Consider the following 22,219-nt stretch of genomic DNA (forward strand, 5'->3'; position numbering starts at 1 on the left):
TTTAGATGCAGTCAGTGCTAAACCACATCTTATTGATTCTAGACAGAGTGCTAAAGTTAAGCCAATGGTGGGCTTTTGCAAGCCCCTCCCCCCTTCAGAATGAGGAAACTCTCAGCGAGTCCAAGGAAGAACCCTGAATTCCCGATGAGACATTGTTTCAGATAGACGTGGGCCGGCATGGGTGAGTCAGAGCTTTCGGTCCTGTGGCTTGTGACTGCAAAGCAGTGGGAGGAACTGGTGATGTGGTGGGCTAGGAGCCAGCAGGAAGGAGGTGGCTGGAGGGACACCTTGAGAGTTGAGGGCTCCCCAAGTTAGACAGCCCCTAGTGCTCACTACAGGGGTTTTCACTTTTCTCCTTAGCATTTGTAGGACAAAGATGCTTGTGAGAGATTAATAAGAACTGATGAGTTAAATGTTAATACCCTTCCCTCCACTATCCCCCGATCCCAACAATATATTTTGGGGAAAATTGTTGACATGTAATACTAGTTGATTCAAAGGGATTAAAAAAGGAAAAAAAATAAAAAAAGGTCTTAAAGACAACACGCAGTAGCAAAGCGAACCGGGAAAAGATGCATCTTTTGAACTGGAGCTCTACTGTTGGAAGCCAGCGTCTTGGTTTTCTGTCTTGGATTCTCCTGGGAGCCTAAGGCAGAGTAGGCAAGACCTTGATGCTGAAGTCTGGGTCTGCTTTCTGGCTGAGGTATCAGGACAGCCCTGTGCAGGGGTGCACTGTGGCCTCCCCACGCCCTCTCCTCAGGTGGAAATCCGTACAGTATTCGATGGCTGTTGGGTCAAGGCACTGTCGTGTACGGCCGGAGGCAGTGGGTCACTGGCAGTGGAGTTCCATTGTGCTAATACCTCACAGCAGACTCCAGGGTGGGCTCCTGAGGGGAGAAAATGAGCAGATGCAATCAGCCACTTGGTGAAAGTGAGGAGAGGCCATTAACAGCAACGTCTGCTGCTTTTTTTACGTTGTAAAAGGTATTCATGCCCATTGACCAGTGAAATATTTCACAGTATTCAAAAAGTGATGCATTTCTTACATGTACTTCTTAATCCATCTGAAATTCATTTTGGTGTATGGAATAAGGCAAATTGATTCCCTTCCCACTGCATCCCGTTGGCTAATTTCCCAAGCAGAGTTTTCTAAAAAAATAATCTATACCTCCTCTACTGGTTCCTAATGCTTAAAAAGTCATATAACACATTTTCATATGTGCCTGTATCAATTTCTGAGCTTTCTATTCTATTTCATTAATCATCAGTTTCTTTACAACTTTTAATTGGTTTTAAAATCTGGCAGGAAAATCACTTTAATTTTGCAAAATGCTCTTGTCTATTCTTTCTGATTTATTCTTACATGAACTTTAGTTCCAAGAAAATCCCACTGAGAATTTTATCAGAATTGCATTAAACTATAAATTAATTTGGAAAGAAATAACTGTTGGTCGGATTTATTAATCAATATCTCAATATTAAAGGTATTGGTGGATTCCTGTAAAATTTACCTGGTAATTTATTATTTAATGTACTGCTGCATTTAGCTTGCTAATTTTTATTTAGCATGCCTCATCTCTCTGAAGAAGTACTATTGGTGTGTGGTTTGTATGCGTCTGTTTGTGCCTGTGTGTGTAAGATGTGTACATACTTACCAGCCCTGTCAGCCCTTTAGTTGTTGGGGTTTTAACAGCTTTACAACATGAATCTTTTAGTTTTGAAATTTTTTAATCCTCTGGAATATTTCATATTGCATGAGAATTAGCTCATAAAAATTTATCAGCAAAACCTTTTGGCCAGAGAAGCTTTTTTGAAGTTTTAATAAACTTAAAATTTTTATTTAAGTCAGTTTTTACTGATACTCTGATTTGATCCTGATTTTACTAGAACTAAGACTTTACAATTTATTAGCATAGATTTACATCACATTGTATATTTAAATAAAAAATTTACATATCTATTAGAATCTCTTATTTTTTTATTTCTTGGGTTTTTTTTTCTTGAATTGGCTAACAAAAATTTCTCTATTTTCCCAAAGAATAAGCTCTTGGATTTATGATCATTTCTCTAGCTTTTTGGTTTTAATTGGTTTATGCATTTATCTTTGATGTCTGAAATTCAAAGTCTAGTTCACTTGTTTTGCTTCTTCCTTCTTTAATAATGAAGAAAAGATTTAATACTGTGAATTTGACTCAGTGTGGTTCTGTATGTATCTCATTTGTTTTGATATATGTAATGTCTTCACTTTGTAAATGCTCTGTGGATTAGCTTTTTTCTTTAAGCCAATAGTTACTTGGAAATATGTGTGAGATGTGCACGTTGTGTGTGTGTATGTGTATACTTGTGTATGTGGGTGCACATGCTTTAAAACTTCTGAGTAGGGTTTCTGACTATTTTAACTTTTGTTCTAATTTTCTAGATTTGCTCTATCCAATACGGTAGACACTAGCCACAAGCGGCTGTTTACATTTAGATTAATTTTTTTTAAATTTATTTATATTTTATTTTTGGCTGCATTGGGTCTTTGTTGCTGTGCGCAGGCTTTCTCTAGTTGTGGCAAGCAGGAGCTACTCTTTGTTGGGATGCACAGGCTTCTTATTGCGGTGGCTTCTCTTATTGCGGAGCACGGGCTCTAGGCGCGTGGGCTTCAGTAGTTGTGGTACGTGGCTCAGTAGTTGTGGCTCACGGGCTCTAGAGCGCAGGCTCGGTAGTTGTGGCTCACGGGCTTAGTTGCTCCATGGCATGTGGGATCTTCCCAGACTAGGGCTCGAACCCATGTCCCCTGCATTGGCAGTCAGATTCTTAACCACTGTGCTACCAGGGAAGCCCTAGATTAATTAAAATTAAATAAAATTTAAAAATCAGGGCTTCCCTGGTGGCGCAGTGGTTGAGAGTCCGCCTGCCGATGCAGGGGACACGGGTTCGTGCCCCGGTCCTGGAAGATCCCACATGCCACGGAGCGGCTGGGCCCGTGAGCCATGGCCACTGAGCCTGTGCGTCCGGAGCCTGTGCTCCACAACGGGAGAGGCCACAACAGTGAGAGGCCCGCGTACCAAAAAAAAAAAAAAAAATCAGTTCCTCCAAGGCAGTAGCCACATTTCAAGAGCTCAGTAGCCACTTCTGGCTGGTGACTACCATATTGGGCACTGCAGATATAGAACATTTCCATTATTTCATAAGGTGTATTCTTTACCAGTGGACCACCAGGGAAGTCCCTCTTAATTAAAGCTTAATAATTACACTATTCAAATTATCTAATTTGTATTTATTTCTGGTGTACTGGGCTTCCAAGGGCTGATAATGGAATTTTAAAGTCATCAACCAGCACATTAGATTGCGTTGCTCTGTTGTTTTGCCGATTCAAGAAAGTCTCATGATTTACTTACTTTATTTTATCAGTATCTAAAACATCCTCCCTCCCTGTTTCTACTGTGTGCTTCTTGCCTTGAATTCTACTTTGTTTGAAAGTAGTATTCTTGCCTTTTCTTTTTTGTTTGCATTTATTTAGCATAGAATGTTGTCTATTCTTTCATTTTTAACCTCTCAGTGTTATTTAAAGTTAATTTATTTAAGAAATAATTTATTGAGGTGAAATTTACGAAACATAAAATTAACCATTTAAAAATGAACAATTCCGTGGCATTTAGTACATTCACAATGTTGGGCAACCACCGCCTCTATCAAGTTTCAAAACATAGCATCACTCTAAAGTAAAACCTCTTACCCATTAAGCATTTCTTCCTATTCTCCCTCCCCAGAGCCCCTGGCAACCACTGATCTATGTTCTACATCTATGGAAGGTAATTTATTTATTATTTTATTTTATTTTTTAAGAGAGGGGGATCTGGAGCTTTATCCTTTAAAAATTTTTTTTATTTTTAAAGTTTTTGTTGACGTATAGTTGATTTACAATGTTGTGTTAGTTTCAGGTGTACAGCAAAGTGATTCAGACACACACACACACACACACACACACACACACACATATATTCTTTTTCAGATTCTTTTCCCTTATAGGTTGTTAACAAAATATTGAGTATAGTTCCCTGTGCTATACAGTAGGTCTTTGTTGGTTATCTATTTTATATATATTAGTTAATCCCAAACTCATAATTTATCCCTCCCCCCACCCTCCACTTTCCCTTAAGGTAATTTATTTTTAACTATCTTATTTATAACAGACTCCTTCCCTGGCCCTAGTGGTCTGCCCTTTTAGTGTGATAATGCTTCTTTTTAGCTCTTTGAAGTACCAGCCAGGAGCCAGGTAATTGGACTTTGAAAGGTCAGGGGTAACGGCTGGCCAATGAAGCAAAGGCAGTGGGCAGCACTGTTGCCATATGGTACCTAAGAGATGCAGTAACTTGTAATTCAAAAGGGCATGCCCACCATTATGCCATTATCTGGTGCTTCTGTGCTCATGACACAGGGACATGAGGGGGCGGAATGGGAAGGGAGTGACAGGTGATGCATAAAAGGCAACAGAATAAGTTTTGCCTTTCGTTGCTTCAATCTTGTCACCCAGCCATTGTCTGCCCCCTCTGCATAACTGGTATCACTGAGGCAGTTTAGCTGGGTCTTCACCTCCCATATAAGCAGCATCAAGCATTTGCAAAATTCTGAAGCATATGTTGGTGTTAGGGTAATAATCCCTTAGCCCTCTTATATGATCTCCAAGTTTAATGCAAATTATCCACTGTCCCTTCCTTTGCCACATTTATGGGCAGCTGCTGACTTTTTTCTGGAACACAAGTAATTAATGGCTTAGAAGAAATTTAAGGAAGAGTGAATATGAATCAAAAACAGAATAAAAACTCTTATACCTCAATCAGACCTTATATTTCTGTCTACATATTTTTATTTCTCTTATATTAAATCTGGTTCATACAAGGAGCTGGAGATATAATTGACAGGATGTATCCACATACCCAAGAGGTTAGCAATATAAGGACCCCCACCACCCAACCAAGAGACCATGAGACCATGCAGGAAGGATGCTTCTTGGGGCTCTGACTGGGGACCTACAGAAAGAAGGGCTACAGAATGGAGGTACCATCAACAGTGACAGTAATTGGCATTAAGATAGAGATGACTTACTATCAAATCCTTGGTAGTGCTTTTCCTTTCTGTAGTCCTGTTTGTCGAGGAGTCTTGGAGAATGAAGTTGCGGTTAAATGTTTTAATGGTGGTCGCTGAAGATGCCTCAATTTTTTCAGCTAAAAGGAAACACATAGGAATAAGTATTATCCAGAAGCTGGACTGATGGTTAAGGAAGAAAGACCAGGTGTCCAGATTACCCAGATTTTTGTTCTAGACTGGCATCTCATTCTGGTCCATAGGTCTGACTGTGGAAACTTTTTGTTCTGTTTGTTTGATTATTTATTTATTTATTTATCTATCGATTAATTGATTGATTGATTGATTGGTGGACCAAATAAATCAAGGCATCATTGGTGGCTTTCTAGGAAAAGGTAGCTTGGAGATAATCCAATACAGTCTACAAACTCTTATTTGCAATTCTGAAATATAAAAGGCTCTAAAAACAGCAAATCTTTACAACTTTGGAGTCAAAATTGCCCGATGGCAAAACCTGACTTAAACTGATATGTGGCCATTTCAAGTCCTTGTCCCTCTCATGGAGCATGAACATTGTCACGCTTTGCTGCAGGGATATTAATGTGTTTATCAGATGCTACTCCAGATGCCACGGGAGGGGGCTGTCATGAAATACACAGTACATGTACCATATTACCTTTCTAAAGTCCAAATAATTCTGAAACATATATTGACCCAAGGGTTTGAAGTAAGGGATCGTGGATCTGTAATATATTTTAACTGTTTAGGGCTCTGGGGAATATAAAGTAGGCACTGAGTAAACATTCGTTGAACAATGAACGGTGGAACCAGGACTCAAACATATATCTTCTGACTTTCTACTCTTCTAGTTTGCAGGTCTAAATTTCTAGTTTGGCATCATCATTCTGTGGCTTCTGAATCTAGGGAAATTGTTGAAAATGTCCAGTAGATAAGGGTGATAGGACTGGCATTGCTGGAATCCCTCTAGGTTAGGCTCTTTGTTAGATGCTTTTGGTGTCCTTCCTGCATCTCCCTGACAGTCAACCATTCCAGCCCACTCTGACAGCATCCCACTACAGGCATCACCACTCTCTCTTGGCCCGTGAATGCTGGGGTGGGTCAGAAGTACCAGGGAGTTAATGCCCCCACCAGAAATAACCTTCAAGCAAAGATGAGAGTTGAAATATCTCATCTTCCTATTCTTTGAGATGGAAACTCTGAGGTACGGTTGATACTGTCTCCCAGAAGTCCTCAGCAGGGGTTAGCCTCATTTGCCCAAAGCAGCAAACTACTAATTAAAGTACATTATATTGGCTTAATTTCCTTCCCTGAATCTTTTCTTTCTTCCCTTATCAGTGTTTCTTGGAATTACCTCCCAAATCACATCTTTGTCCCAGGGTCTGCCTCTTGGAGGAATTCAAGTCAAGATAGACTCTCCACAAGGGCAATTCTGGGTGAGAACACCCCATTAGATCTGGTCCTCAAACTCAGATCTCTGAGTTACTCTGAGTGAGTGAGTCAGGCTTAGTGCTTTGGTGGCTCTGTGGTTTGATTTAAGCATACCTTTCATCGGTGGAGCAGGGAGTTTCCTCCTCTGCTGCCTTGATGTGTCTATGGTTTGTACCTATAAACAGAACACAGGAATCAGTACACCTTTGCAAAGCCAGAGATGTTTTATCTTCTACATTTTCCAGGTCGTGCAATATTCCAGCAGAGGGAGTGAGGGACAAACGCACCTGGTTCCTTTGCTTCTGATCTCGTTTTCTTGTGAGGCGCCCACAGGGTGCTATGTTTAATCCTGCAATGGTCAGGGCTGAAATCCGGCTCTCAATATCAGAAATCTTAATGCAACAGAAAGGCGGAATCAGTAGGGAGAAAGCCCAGGAGGGGGAGAATCTTTGTTGAAAGTATTATGACTCTATGAAGAACAAATCTGCTTTGATATATGCTCATTTATTCATTCACTCATTCAACTTCCACCAAGCGCTTCTCTATTTAGTACTGTAGTGAGAAAATAAACCACAGGCCTTCCTTTGTAAATTTAATTTTCCAGTTGTTAGCTCTATAGCATGTCACCCCTGTCAGAGGGCCCCTAGGGATAAATGGAAGCCCAGGGCACGATGGGCATGATGGCCCAGGGCCATCTGGCTCAGCATAGGGGTGGGGGTGGGGGTGAGGGAAGGCTTCCAAGGGAGACAACATGATGTGAGCTCTGAAAAGCAAGTATGATTTATAGGTCCTGCTTCCTTCTTCCGTGACTCCCTGAATCCAAAACCACAGCACCAGGTCTTAGGAGGGAAGCCCAGCAGCCCCTGGTTCAAGTCCATTTCCTCTATTAAGAGGCCAAGTGACCTTGAGAAACTCCCTCCTCTCTCTGGGCATCAGTTTCCTTTACTATAACATCAGTAGGTCAGAAGGAGCTCAGATTTTTTTCCAACAATGTTTTAAGGTAGATACAGAGAACAAGAGCCCACTCAGCACCCGGAAAGAACCCCGGTCCATCCATGTCCCCAGGGGTGAAGAAAACACGGTCCCTCCTCTCAGGAAAGGGCATTACTATGTGTCGTTGCCATGTTGAGTGCTTTAAATACATGAACTCATTCATGCTTCATTCATAATCCTGTGACATGGGTACCATTCTCTTGGTTTTACAGATGAGGAAACTGTGGCTTAGAGGGATGAGTAACACACCCAACATCTCACAGCAGAGCTCAGCATTAATGCCGCTGCTCATGATTTCACCACGTTGCCCCCTTCTCAGAGGCCTTGCCAAGGCCTGGTATGGGGGACACTGGAGGAGGCTGGCAGAGTCGAGGGAGGAGGCTGGGATCACAGCTATCCTGCTGAGATGGCACACCCTGAGTGTTGCTGGGGAATCAGCCAGGAAACCTGAAAGTGGGCCCTGCTGCCAATGTGTGTGCCCTCCGCCCCGACGTCTCCATTGCCTCCCCGTCCCTAAGCTATTTTGTGCTGCACAAGACGAATTCTAATTCTGTTGCCATTTACTGAGGGCTTCTTTGGACAGAGCCCATTGGGATAGATGCTATAGGAAGTGCAGAGAGAAGGTCTGAAAGGTCAGCAAATATGGGAGATGCTTCCCCTATCCCGGAGGAGCGGCAATCTTACTCAGATAAGGAGGAGGAGGCAGATAAAGGCCAAGACTGTGGCAGCTGGTGAAAGAATCCAAGCTGGCCATCAGCCAGCCCCCAGAAGGGGCCACTGTCCCTTCCTAGCCCCCAGATGCCTTCCTATTCTCATTCCTCAAATTTCACACTGAGAACGGCGTTCCTTTGGTTTATAGACCAATAAATTGCACAAACTTTTATCAGTCATTTGCAACTGATGTGGGTTGATGCCCACATTCTTTCCTGGAAGCAGTTTTGATGGAGGGCTTTGCTCAGAGGGCCCTGGGAGACAGGTCAGTGGGAGAGCAAGTTGCTGACCTCCTGATTTGCTGACTGCCAGGCTCTAGAATAAGAAGGGTTAATTTTTCCAGTTTTAGTCCACAGGGCAAAGGATGCAGAAAGAGGAAAGGAGACTGCTGAGGGCTGATTTTGCTTACATTTTGTTTATCTATCTCTCTATCTATCCATCCATCCATCTATCACGTTGTATCTAACTGTGTTCCATTAATCCCTAAGACTGCATATCCAGTGACCCTTACACTTGCTAGAAGGGGATGACCAGTTCTGCTCTGGGTTTCCTGGGAGCCAAAGCAAAAAGATCATTTTACGACTCTATGCCCACAAGATAAAGACCAAGTACTCAGAAGAATAGCTTTTCTTGATATTAAGAGTTAAGAGAGACCTTCCCCAGGAATGCCCACAGAGGTGACCCTGCAGGATGCAGTGGACAGCATCCTTAGCACGCTGCCCGTGCATCATCCTGCAGTTGGCTTCAGCACCAGGCAATCCTGTCAGATTAGGTCAGATTCTAGGGTTGCTTTCACCTTGGAGTCCCAAAGGTTAACTCCAAGGTGAAAGCAACCCTAGAATGTGACCTAATCTAAGAACACAATTCAGCACATCTACCCTCCAGTGGGACCCTCCTACCATCCTGCAGGATACCCTCAGTGACATCTTCTGTGAGACTCTGCTTTGGACAAGAACAGATAACAAGGAATGAATCTTCCTTCTCTGGCAGCAACTGTAGGACAAGGAGAGTCTCCACGCTAATAAAGGTTCCCACGTTGAAAAGAGCCGTAAAGATGATGGCAAGGTTGATGACCTCCCATGCAAAGTAAGGACTCTTATGCAAGTGGATATATACCTGAGGGCAGGACAAGCACACTTTTCAGGAAACTACACAGCACAGACTGGTGAAGAATGTGGGCTCTGAGGCCAGAAAGACTTAGGTTAAAATCCTGGCTTCATCACTTTTTAGCTATTTGACTTCGGTTTAACCATTCTGAGCCTCCTTTTCTCCAGATATAAAAAGGGAAAAATAACAATAGCCACCTCATGGGGGTGCTGAAAGGATTAAATACAATAATGAATTCAAGGGTTAAGCCCAACTCCTGGCCCACAGTAAGACTCACTGAATATTAGGTATTATTAATGACATTATTATAATATTTAACAATGAATGATAAATTAATAGGCACATTCAAACACATGGAAAGTGGACATTTTGGACTCCAGGATTTTGTGCCATAAAACATGGCTCCAATAATTTAAGCCTAGAAAAATTTAGAGGCATGAATAACTAATTATCCAATAAAACCCTCCCAAACACCCATAAACAGTATTACTTCCTGCTAAACCATTCAAGAAGTATTTGCTGCAAAATATACCCCCAGAAAACAAATGATTTGATTCTACTTCATATAACATTAACTATAAATTGATTAAATGTTGAGTGGCATTTGTGGGAAATGATTTTTGAGGAGAGTTGCTCTTCAGCCATTCTTGCTGGTAATAAACAGTCAACAGGGCCATTTGTGATGAGACCATTCCTGGGCCATTCCTAGCACAGAACTGGTTCCCTCCCATTCTCAAGAGTGCTGAATGATATGAGCAGCTGTTGTGATTTTTGGTTCTTTAAGATAAAAATATTTATTAAAAAAATAATTATCGGACTTCCCTGGTGGTGCAGTGGTTAAGAATCTGCCTGCCAATGCAGGGGACCCAGGTTCAAGCCCTGGTCCGGGAAGATCCCACATGCCATGGAGCAACTAAGCCCGTGTGCCACAACTACTGAGCCTGCGCTCTAGAGCCCACGAGCCACAACTACTGAGCCTATGCACCACAACTACTGAAGCCCACGTGCCTAGAGCCCGTGCTCCGTGACAAGAGAAGCCACCTCAATGAGAAGCCCACGCACCACAACAAAGAGTAGCCTCCCCTTGCTGCAACTAGAGGAAGCCCGCACACAACAACGAAGGCCCAACATAGCCAAAAATAAATAAATAAATTTATTTTAAAAAATTATCACCCCAAACTGTCATCTTCTCTATCCAGAGATGGTTTCAATTGATCCCCATTCTCCAGAGGATGCAGTTTTAAGATGCAGGGTCTACAGAAATATCAGTGAACCAGGGGTCTACACTGAGCTTATGCTGCAGAGACCAGCATTTCTCATGGGTCCCTGAGTATGTATATGTCCATGGACGCCAGTTTGAGAATCAGTTACTTAGTCCACAGTCCATTTTGATCCAGAGTCAGAGGCTAAGGGAATATCCATGAAAACTGCAAACAAGCATCTTCAGAAAGTTATAGATAATATAGTAATTAGTTCTAAAACAGCCGTATCTAAATCATGAAAAATATTGGTCTAAGAAATCTACACTTCGTTTTTCACTTATTTATTCATCTCATTTTTATTGAGGCCCAAACCTGTGTGAGGTGTTATGCTAGGCACTAGAGTTATTGTGTTAAGCTAGATAGCTAGAATCCTGTCCTCAAGGAGCTTTTAGTCTGTCGTGGGGAAACCTGGCATTAAATAAGTAATCAACAGTATGATGGGACTTCCCTGGTGGTGCAGTGGATAAGACTCCGCACTCCCAGTGCAGGGGTTCGATCCCTGGTTGGGGAACTAGATCCCACATGCATGCCGCAACTGAGAGTTTGCATGCCATAACTAAGGAGCCCACCTGCGGCAAATAAGATCTGGCACAACCAAGTAAATAAATAAATAAATATTTTTACCAGTGTGATAAAGGTTAGGGAAGGGTGGTCTTGGGATGGAATGGGAGCCTCTATAGCAAGGGTCAGAGGATTTGTCAAAGAGGAAAATGGCATAGGTTTTAAAGAGATATATTATCAAGGTCATAATTTGGGGAGAGGAAGGGTGCACTTTAAAAAAAGAGGCTTTGGTGGAATCCACCTGGAAGGACCATGCCCACGAAAAGTCTGCTGGAGATGGCAGGAACTGATAGATACAAAGTCTTTGAAATGATTCTTTTTTAAGATGGGGTGCCCTCTCCTTTTGCCCAGTAGTTCTCCATCTGGGCAGAGAGGAGAGTTCTTACCTGGATCTCAGCATGGTGGACCCGGGCTGCTGCCGTGGCTACTTGGTCCTCCAGATCTGCCAGTTCAGTCTCATCAGTGCCACTGTGGATGCAGCGGGCAGCATCCTCTAGCTCACTCAGCTGGCCTTCAAGTCCATACACGGTACCTGCCGCTAGGTACACCTGTAGAGGAGGAATGGCCTTTGAGCTCAGGTCTGTGGACCCAGGACTGGTGGGGCCCCTTCAGGGGATGCCATAATTCAGGGAAGTGAGAGAGAACTAGACTCAACATTGGGAGAAAGAGACAGGGAGCCCCCCATTTATAAACATTCTTCACACTTAAGTGGTGGTAGCATAAGGTCTTGACACCCCATCACTGTCAACCACACCTCCTCTTCCCCCAACCTTTCCTGCAAAAAAAAAGTAGTTTGTAAATTTTAAAAATACAATAAAATAGTATAAAAATACATGACATCAGCTACATAAATTGTGAATTTGTCCAGGGACTATAACAACCACAATATCAAGATAGAGGAAACAAAATGAAAAACTCATGATGTAGATTTTCCAATAAAAATTTTGGTTGGCATTAGAATTTGGAAAAATTCAGAAAACATGAAAGAGGTGAAATTAATTTAAAACGATTACAAATTTTGCATGAATTATCTCTGATTAAGTACTGGGAAGTTGCTTGAATCAGGTTAAGGGAATGAAAGTGAACATGAAGTATGTAGTAGGAAAGTGCCTTATTTTTTAGAAAATAGTGTGATGTTGAGAAGCATATAAAATCTATGATCAATTAAGACAGTTTTTTGAGAGCTCCTGAAGATTAAAGAGAAAATAAGATAAAGGAAGTAATTTGAGGGAAAATTAAAGGAAAAATTACTTTGGCTTATGAGTTTATAAGGTGATTCTCATAAAAGTGGGCAAACAGAAAGTAAAATCGTTGGAATAATTCAGGCTGAGGACAGGGTGAGTGAAACAAATGCTCCTTCAGCCTAATTAATAACATGATGAAACAGTGGACAACACAAGGAACTAAATGTATCTAGAGAAGGTAATTACTTAAACAGGTTTATGAGGTTTAATCAATGTATATAAAGCTCTAAACATGTAATCACAGCCATTTAGAGTTGACTTGAATGATATGCACGGTCACTACTTTAACAGTTCCTTTAACTTGAGTTAAAAATATAACAGAGTTAGGCAAGCCAAGAGCAGTGCACACAGATCATGCATGGTCATTTGCACTGAGCAATGCTGAGTGTTGGTGAGGAGGGCAAAGAATCCTGAGATGCTCCAACTCAGTCAATTCCTTGGCATGATTCATGCATCTGCGTGAAAACTGGCAATTTTACAAAACATTTCAGAGTGGAGCAAAGGCACGTGCAGGTTTGATGAGAGCAAATTTGTGCATCACCAGGCACAATTAGCTGTGGGAGCTTCCAGCAGTGACTGACATAGCGGACATCAAGTTGGGTGATTCATCGGTCACACAGGGGTCATGAGTCAAATGTCTGCTGGTAACTGCCTTATTTCACTTTGCCCTTAGTTTTATATTTCTTTGTCATATGCAAGTATTAGAGAACTTCTGTTTCTAAAAGATCTTCACAGTTTAATATAGCCATTTACTCCTTATCTTCAAAACAAGAAACACTTTATAGTTTGTCACATGAAGGAAGTGATGAATATTTCAAAGCTATTTGAGTGGAGAAATCGTTAAAAATCTGTCTCTCAAAAGTTGTGAGGTTGAAAAACTTATCTTCAGAGGGGAAGAAAAATTGAAGAAAGAGAGAGAGAGGAAAATAGAATAAGAGGAGAAGAGGAGGAGGAGGAAGAGGAGAGGAGAGGAGAGAGGAGGAAGAGATCAGAGCGATGGCCACCACAGTTTGAGTTTGGATATTACACTTTTGGTACCCACACCAAAAAAAGGGGAATTCATTTTGATAATTAAAAACATAAACTTATAGCTTTGCACAATGAAACTAAACTTGGAATTTAAAAGAAATGAATAACTTAAGTGTGGCAATGGTTAAACATGACCTGACATATCTTTGGTCTCAGGACCTTGATATTTCCAGAAACACGCAAAACTCAACATTGTCATACCCTATGGTTGTATCAACTTAATAGCACCTTGTTGTTTTGTCACCGGCATGGTCATCCACTAACATTCCTTACTTTCTCTGCCAAGACAAAGCAATATGAAATCGCTCCAAGTTCTCAGCAAGGCCAGAATGTTCATCTTTTACTTTGTGTTCCCTAAAAGCCTGCTTTCCTGGCACTAGGGGGATAGGGAGGTTCAGTGGTTTGGCAGTGACACCTGCTCAACAGGAACTTACGAGCAAGGTCATGGCACCTAAAGGATTAGAGGATGATGACAATGGTGATGATGGTGATGATGATCATGACAGGGATTTACTGAGCCAGAGGGCTGGTGCCAGATTTCATGCCTTGATCCACCCTGCCCTACGATGCTGTGATACTTAATCTCAATTGGAATATTTTGACAATTTATATTTCAAACGTTGGCATAAACGTACTAGAGTTACTGTGGTTATAGATGGCTGTAATATTGGCTCTGTGGCTGGGCTGAAATAACAAAAATTAACATGCCATATAATGAAATTGTTATTCTAGTCTTAAAAATAACCCATTTGAAAAACATTAACCTGGAGATGCTTGCTTAATTAAGGTCCACTTTTGGCGAGAAGTATGGTTACCATGTCTGAGTAATCTATGTCCTCTCCAAACTCTAGTCATTGATGCCTGTGACCCCACTGACTGGCTCCTGGTTCAACAAGCCTTTCTCAAAGTGGTTCAAGGGATGAGAATAGGTGTTTCAAAGGAAGGACTTTATGGTCAAAGCCCCTAGAATAAAGAACATTAAACAGATTTCTTTATTGCTGGACTTCTCAGGGTCTTTAATGTGCTAAGATGTATCTCAGTTCTCCTAGAAAGAGTATATGGGTTTCTCAAGCTTATTTGATCTTAGAGCATCTTGTTGGACTTGACGTCCATGACATATACTTTAGGGGACTAAGGTTAGACAGTAACAGATAGTATTTCTTTCCTTGTTCTCTGAGAGCAGAGAGCCATGACCACTTCTAGAAGTTCTACCTCTCCTGTGCTATGGGGGCTGCACAAGGGCTTTGAGAAGGAAGATCAACGTCCTCTGCCTGATCTTTGATTCTGGGCCAGAGCTGGGTCCCCCCTTGGCTGTCCCACTGTGCCTGCTGCCACTGGTTGTATACTACAATGTATTTGGGGTTGCCGGAGTTATAAGGCAGAAGTAAAAGGGAAGTTGAGACTATTCCTCCATTGGCTCTGTGGCTGGGAATTATGGGGTACCCCAGGTGGTCTCTGTCATTTAGGAAGATAAGAAATGAGGAAGGTCCTTAGATGGGGGTGGGAGGGTGAGGGAGCCGACTCACCCCTCCCACTCACAACCCTGCATAAATCCACAAGGTGGCCCTGGTGGGCCCCTACCATTCATACCACAGGTCTGAAAATGGTCATACTTGTTGTTCTCTGTTGATCCCTAGATCCATTTTCCATTCTGCCCTGCTCTCCTCTGTTCTCTGTGACGCTAACCTATACAAACTTTACCACCAAGGCTCCCTTGCTGATTGGGATGGGTTTGGCCAATGGGAAGCACCAGCAGGAGATCAAAGGCAGGAGGAGAAAGAAGTAAGAGCCTTCAAAAAAAAAAAAAAAAAAAAAAGAAGTAAGAGCCTTTTTTCCCTGCTTTTTCCCTTCCTGGATTCTATGGCGACAGCTCCCACTAGGGGGCGCTCTTCCAGGCTCCAGTTCTCCCTGGGCTATACTGCCTGAGGGTGGTGACCACTTCCTCCTACTGCTACTCTGTGGGCACTACAGCACCCCTTATCCTTGCCCACACCTGAGTCAACACTCCCTTCCTGAAACTTTCCTCTCCCAGACAGACCCCTACAGGTACAGTAGAACCCTGTGCTTCAGAGCTCCCCAGGCATTCAGTCCAAGGAACTGAGTCCCCACTGTGCGTGCAGGGGAGGCTGGCATTGGTCAGAGGTTTCTCCCACCTTTAGGGGAGACAGCTGATTTCACAGCCAGGCAGCAGGTGAGAAGTGTCAAAGCTAAGAGACTAAGGAAATTCTAAAATCCCCATGCCCTACCCTAATTAAGTGGATTAACAAGGCAGTTTATGAAAACAGGAGATAAGACATATGAATGTGATATTTTTTGTTTTATCTTACGTAGCTCTGAAATCTTCATAAGACTTCTTAAAGATGAATATTCTCTTGCAAATGAGGATGTTCTCTTTTATCTCAGTGGCTTGGTCTGCAGAAGCCAGTGTTCAGAGGGCAGACTAAGTGTTGCCATTTCTATTTCTGCCATTCCCCGGGCTCCTCAGCACAAAGGAGAAAGGCAGCGAAGGGATGAGGAGCCAGGCGCGCTCTTCAGAACATAGACAAAATCCCTGGTTTAATTAAATCAGCTGCACCCAGAGGCCAGTTTAAGAATCAGCCCTGCCCTTCTCCTGCTGCTCCACTGAATTCCATCCTGGAAACAGCAGAGCAAGCAACCTGCCCATGGCTCTGTGATCTGGTGAACTAAAGAGATTAAAAAAAAAAGTCAGCCCTTCTGTGACTCAAAGACCCACAGAATTCAAAGAAACAAAGATGGAATCTCTCCGGAGGTGAAATTTGAAAAGCTGGTTGGGGTAGGGAAGGAGGTGGAAGTAGGCAGTTAACTCTATGAGAACAGGAGAGGCATCTTAGAGGGGCTGGACAGGGAGCAGGAAGTTGTAATCCCCAGCTTTCCACTGCTGGTGTTTCTGATGTCTTGACTCAGTGGCTAAGTAGATGTGTTTCGCACTCAAAGTGTTAATGAACCCACAAAAAGAAACATGATGTACAATAAAAGGATCTTACAAAATGAAAACTCTGCCAAGGCCATTGTAGTTTTCAGTAAACTCCTTAGAGGGGAAAAAAAGGCATGCTGTCTTTGCTTTCAGTGTGCTGACCTTTGTCATTTAAATCTAGATTATTTCATGCATTGTAAGTTTTTTTGATACCATACTTTGTAAAAAGAAAAAAATGCCTCCCTTTCCTGGTGAACCATATCTTTATTTTAATCTTTTCAATTCTGTGTGTGCAGGATTAGGGCCATTTTAGGACTATCAGCACCTGAAAGAATTGTATCATAGGCATTTTTAAAGAACAGAGACCTGCACATTAGAAGTAAAACATTTCTTTTAAAAAAGAATTTTATTCATCTGATGTAATCATATATCAGATAAACATTCCTTGCACACCTCCTCTGTGTCAGGCTCAGGGCCAAGGGCTAGGGCTATAGACAGGAAAGGCAGCAGGTCCTGTTCTATAGGAATTTATATATCCCGTTTCCAACTTGGGCATGACTGTGCCCTACTCTTCCCCCATGCTCCCGCTAATATTTGGCAATGTCTTGAGACATTTTTGATTGTCAAATCGAGGAGGGTGCAGCTTCTAGCATCTAGTGGGTAGAGACCAGGGATGCTGATAAACATCCTACAACATACAGGACAGGTCCCGCAACAAAGAATTATCTAACCCAAAATGTCAATGGTGCTGATCTAATAGGAGATATATGAGTGAACAGAAAGGGCAACAAAGTGAGGCAGACATATGCTTAGGTTTTATGGGAATCCAAAGGGAGAGAGTCTTCTACTTTCAAAGTGAAACTAATATTGGCTTTTTTTTTTTTTTTTTTTTTTACCTTGAGTCATTTTGATTTGTTGTTGTTTCAACTTCTGGCAAAAAATCTCTCTGATAACATTTCCTGGTTTCTGAGAACACCATTCATTAGAGCATCTCCAAATTAGGGTTGATTCTGCTGGGTCTGGAAAGATGGAATCACCTGACTGGATTTGACATTGGGACTATGCCAACTGGTGATGGTAACGATGGCCTGAGTGGCTAATGTCCACATTGCTCTGTGTCACCCCTGGTTTGCATTGTTGGAAAATTCTCATTGGACCTTTACTGAAGTCTTAAAAATGATTGTAGGTGTTTATATGTAAGAATCTATTACATTCTTTCTTTCCTCACCAGTTGGAAGGACAGAAAAACCATTACGAACAGACATATCCGTGAAGCAGGGCAGACCAATTCTGTAGTAACCTAAGTTCTGTTGGCAACCACTGTTATTCTCTGTAGTGGCACTGGCAATGCTCCACCTGGATCCCCACAGATCCCTTATATAGTTTCTGCATACTCCCCTCCCCGCTCCCAAGCTGCAGTGTGCTTTTGTTTCCAACAGCTCAGATCTATGCAAAAACTGCCTTTGAGCTACTGTAGACACTTTGCCTGCATGCAGAGAGACTGAGGTGCCCACTGGCTGTAGGAAGAGCCAGTTCCTTTGCCTTAGGTCAGGACAACTCTGAGATGCAACTTACACCCCGGAGTTGCCTGCAGGATCGGGCTGAAGCTACGTTTTGTGTAAGATCATAGCTTTGCTTGACTTCTTCCCTCTCCCCACTCCCTTACCAGTCTCCCATGGGAGCATTTCCCTAATAAATCACTTGCACAGAAATCTTCATCTTGGGATCTGCTTCTGGGGAACCCAGTCTAAGACCCTTCTGAGAATATATTTGCTATGGTGGTAGTATATTTGTGTCCTTGCCCTCTTTGTGAAGAGTTACAACATCATCAGTTTCTCCTTTGGACATGTGTGCCCTAGACAGAGTACATCCACACTGTCTTACATTTTCTTCCAGGGAAGTCAGCTGCTCATCCAGTCTCACTTGGTCTGTTCCAAGAGGAAACGTCCCTTTCTCTCTGTCAGGAGGGACAGGTGGGAACTCCCAGGGCCCTGTAGACTCTGCTATCAACTCCTCCGTGGCGTTGATGACTTTCAGGACTTCTGTGGAGATGTTGCAGAGAGAAACAGCAGAATACTTCTGTTTGGTCCAATAACAGAAGGGGACAGAAGACAAGAACAACATTAACAACGACATGGAAATTCTACATTATCATGGTGCTCATCATGAGATCGATTCTGTTTTATAACACACACAAACATCAATGTGCCAAAGGAATGAGACACTAAAAAAATCTACCCAGTCTGAGGGGACTGAGAGGAGGCCTGATGTAACTTGGCTTAGCTTCTGTGACTCACAATGAATTATTTCAGATTCTTAAGGAGAGAGGAAGGAGAGCTCAAGTGGAAGCTACTAGGTCCTCTGCCACTGCTGATAGTTTCATATTCATTACCTCGTTTTCTGGATGATATTCTCTTTCCTCAACAGAGCTTCAGTCACAGACTCTGTCAAACTACATTCACGATGTGGTCCAGTGGGTAGCTTTATGGATGAAGAGTTAGGAGACCTGGGCTCTAGATCTGGCTGTAACTTCATCTAGATATTGGACCTTGGCCAGGCTACTTCCCATTTCTGGAACTCAGTTTTGTCATTTGTACATTGAGAGGATTGGAAAGAGTTTCTCTGCAGTCTCTGGTAGCTACTGTGTTGTTAGCTCACCCACATCTCTTCTCAAGCCCATTCTTCCTTATCTTCCCCCACCATTAAGGCTGAACAGAAAATACACTGCATTTCCCAGCCTCTCCTGCAGCCAGGGGCAGTCATGTGACATCGTTCTGACCAGTGAGCCTGAAGGGAAGGTCTATTGAGGGGTTTCTAGCAAAGCTTTTGTTTTCCTAATCAGGTGAATAGATGCAGCTGATGCTCTCCTGCCCCCACTTCTCTCTTCCTTGATCATAGGTCTGCGGTTAGGAAGCCAACAAGAGTGAGGATGATACCAAAATGCTGGGTCAGGTGGATCAGAAAGACTGAAAGAGCCTGAGCCCACATAGCACTGGATCAGCTGAACTGCTTCTGAACACCTTGATACATGTGTGCAAAATAAGTCCCTACCTGTTGGAGCCCCTATTGGCTGGATTTTCTGTTATTTGTGGTTGAATATATTTCTAACTGATACAGGTCGCTTCTAGTTTTTATATTCATGGCTCAAAATTACAGTCAGTCCAGATCTGGGCCAAGGTCTTTAATGGAGCAGAGGTACTTCAGCCACAAAGAATTATCTGCATCTTTGAGTTCATCTGAACATATAGCACCAAGAAGTAAGCAGGAGATCAATGTTGCTTGGCACTAATGATGTCCATCTACAATCAATTTTACTTAGCCCATCACCGGGTTTGTAAACTGGAAGTCAAATATTGCCCATGGGCATTTTTTTAACCAGTAAAGTGTTTCAAGAAAGCCTGGAATTTTAATGCCTTTGGTACCTCCCAAGGTATCTATCTGATTCATATATTCTGGCCAAAATATATTAATGATAGCTCTGACTTGGTTTGCAGTTTGTTTCCCCAAGTAAATTCTATTGCAGGTTTTATCTCACTAGAGGAAGTTTTCAGTGGCCCTGCAACTTCACTATGGAATCAGAGTGTCTAAGTGACAAGTCTGTGGCTGAGTCCACAGTCTAGAAGCTGGCTCTGGGCTCTGGTACATGGTCTCATCCTAGGGTCTCATCCTGGCACCTGTCAATCATCCTAGGGTTAGGGCACATGTGCTCAGAGGGCTCCTCTGCAGCCTGTTTCACAATAGCTGCTTGACTCACCCAAGAGTTATGCTTCTTTTGGTTCAAGGGAGTTTGCTACATACCAAAAAAATGGGTCTGGGTTATCAGGAAAATAAGATGGAGGAAGGTGACGCAGACCCACCAGAATAAGGGAAGTGTCCGAGGGAGAGCCAAGCCAACTCTTTACCTTAGGAAAAACTTGCAGAGGCTGTCCGCCATTATCTAGAATCCTGTAACTCAATGTGGCAGGTTTTGGAGATGAATTGGACTCAAAATGTTTTTGGCAAGAAAGAGCTGCCACTGTTTGCTTAAGTCCATTTTAGAAAAGGCAACGTTGTATGTATGAAAGCAGGTTTGGTACACTTCTCTTAGTAAATAAAGCTTGTATTTAGAAAGTTTGCCCTTTGTTTGTTAGAAGAGGTGCCTTTGTACATCTTTTGACTAAGGGATTCAGGAAAAACGGTTAGACCACAGCACGATGGAAGGGCAAATGTTAACATTTACACACATCTCCAATTGGTCCAGGGTCATTAAGGGGCCAATGTTATTAATGGGAAGGACTTCAGAGGTGCTTAAACAGAAAGAGTTATCTGCATCTTGACTCCAACTGAACATATAACATCAAAGCGATAAGCTGGACATCAGTGTTGCTTGGCAGTCATTTTTCCTTTCCGTCCAGAAATAGCCCTGTTTATTCAATCATAGGAGTTGCCAGCTGGAAGCCAAATATTGCCTAGAGGCATGCTTTTTTGACAAGAATGCCTTCTGTGAGATAAGCACTTCCCAGTTCTCTGCAGTCCCCACCATTCATTCTATTGCATACATATCTTATTGGGGGCCTGTGGTGCACAGGCTCTGCTCCAGGTGCTGGGATAAGCAGTGAACAGTGGATGAAGTCCCTGCCCTCAGAGTGTGCCTTTAGCTCTACCCCAGCCACTTGACACGGTGACATACTCTCCTGACCCCTGAAGGTATTTGCACTTGTCATTAAGTGAGAGTGAGCGGTCCCCAGCAGTTGGTCTGTGGAGAGCACCACGGCTTCACTTGGGAGGTCTATGGTCCCCTTCAGAAGGGAACCACCTTCCAGCTGGAGAAGTGACTGAAAAAAATTATATGGAAACTGGACAAGATCTCTCTGGTTGGTCGGTGTCCCCGTTCTGCCCTCCATCGTGAAACACAAACTGGAACCCACAAACACTTGCAGGGAATTAATCCCACCTCTAGGGAATCGGGTGGTTCTTCTACAGGAGTGTTGCGGGCTTGCTTGGATGTGAGTGCGGGAGTGGACAGGGCACCTGCTGGAAGTGAAGATAACTGGGATTTAATTAGCTGTGTGACAGGAGCAGGGCACCCAACCTCCTTGTTCCTTAGCTTACTCACTAGGCCAGTAAGCGATTAGAAGGTTTGTCACAGGGTTAACACCAACTTGTTATGTAAGTGTCCTGTTCCCTGCCCAGTCTAGATTTAACAGTAGAAAGTACCTTCTACAATTGTGTGAAATAAAGCTATATTTAGCACCGGACAGGGTTTTGTTCAGATAAAAAGCTGGTGAGGATTCAGAGGTGCTGGCAGGGAGCCCTGTGTGTGGGAGAAATGAAAATCTACAGGAGCCTTCCTGCTTTATTGCTTACAGCTCCAGAGACCTGAGCTGAATGGCACAAACAAAGCACAATTCCAGAGCCAGAAAGAGCTCTCTATGACGGCAGCCGACGTTACTCCAGACATTAATTATAAGATGAATCAAACGTGACAGGTCCATGGTATCAAATAAGGGAGATGTGAAAGTGTGAAGAAAATCAGCTGACAGAATAGGGGCTGTTGCAGAACAGGAAGGTTGGCCTCAAAGACACTCGTGGCCAAGGGCCCCATGGATGATGGAATGAAAATGGCCAGTGGACTCATGCAGTAACCAAATTCAACCTTCTAGTGATCAAAGAAACACAAATTAAACAACAAATTTATTAAGTGCCGGGTACATGCATGACTTCCTTTCAAAATGCCCAGCATAGCCAGTATGGCTTCTCTAGGGTGGAGGAGGAGCTTTCAGCTGTTGATACGCCCCGGGGATGTATTTGCTCTGACACACTGATGCTCCTTGACCTCCCGACCACGCGTGGTCACCACTGAGAGCCTGAGTGTC

The 22,219-nt window shown here is 42.9% G+C and overlaps 1 protein-coding gene across 4 annotated transcripts in view; it reads right to left on the bottom strand.

Moving 5' to 3' along the window:
* Nucleotides 1-854: 854 nt before the first annotated feature.
* MYRIP (myosin VIIA and Rab interacting protein) overlaps nt 855-22,219 on the bottom strand; it is a 178,502-nt gene continuing 157,137 nt past the window's right edge. For 3 of the 4 annotated variants that reach the window (XM_060110077.1, XM_060110079.1, XM_060110080.1), the window contains 6 exons: nt 18,249-18,443; nt 11,543-11,704; nt 6,810-6,914; nt 6,637-6,697; nt 5,095-5,213; nt 855-887 (listed from right to left, as the gene is read on the bottom strand). In XM_060110077.1, the coding sequence (XP_059966060.1) occupies nt 855-887; nt 5,095-5,213; nt 6,637-6,697; nt 6,810-6,914; nt 11,543-11,704; nt 18,249-18,443 (675 nt within the window). The remainder of the gene's footprint in view (nt 888-5,094; nt 5,214-6,636; nt 6,698-6,809; nt 6,915-11,542; nt 11,705-18,248; nt 18,444-22,219) is intronic. The other variant, XM_060110078.1, reaches the window with a different exon arrangement.

Source organism: Mesoplodon densirostris, chromosome 10 (assembly GCF_025265405.1).
Source record: "Mesoplodon densirostris isolate mMesDen1 chromosome 10, mMesDen1 primary haplotype, whole genome shotgun sequence".
NCBI classification, from domain to species: Eukaryota; Metazoa; Chordata; class Mammalia; order Artiodactyla; family Ziphiidae; genus Mesoplodon; species Mesoplodon densirostris.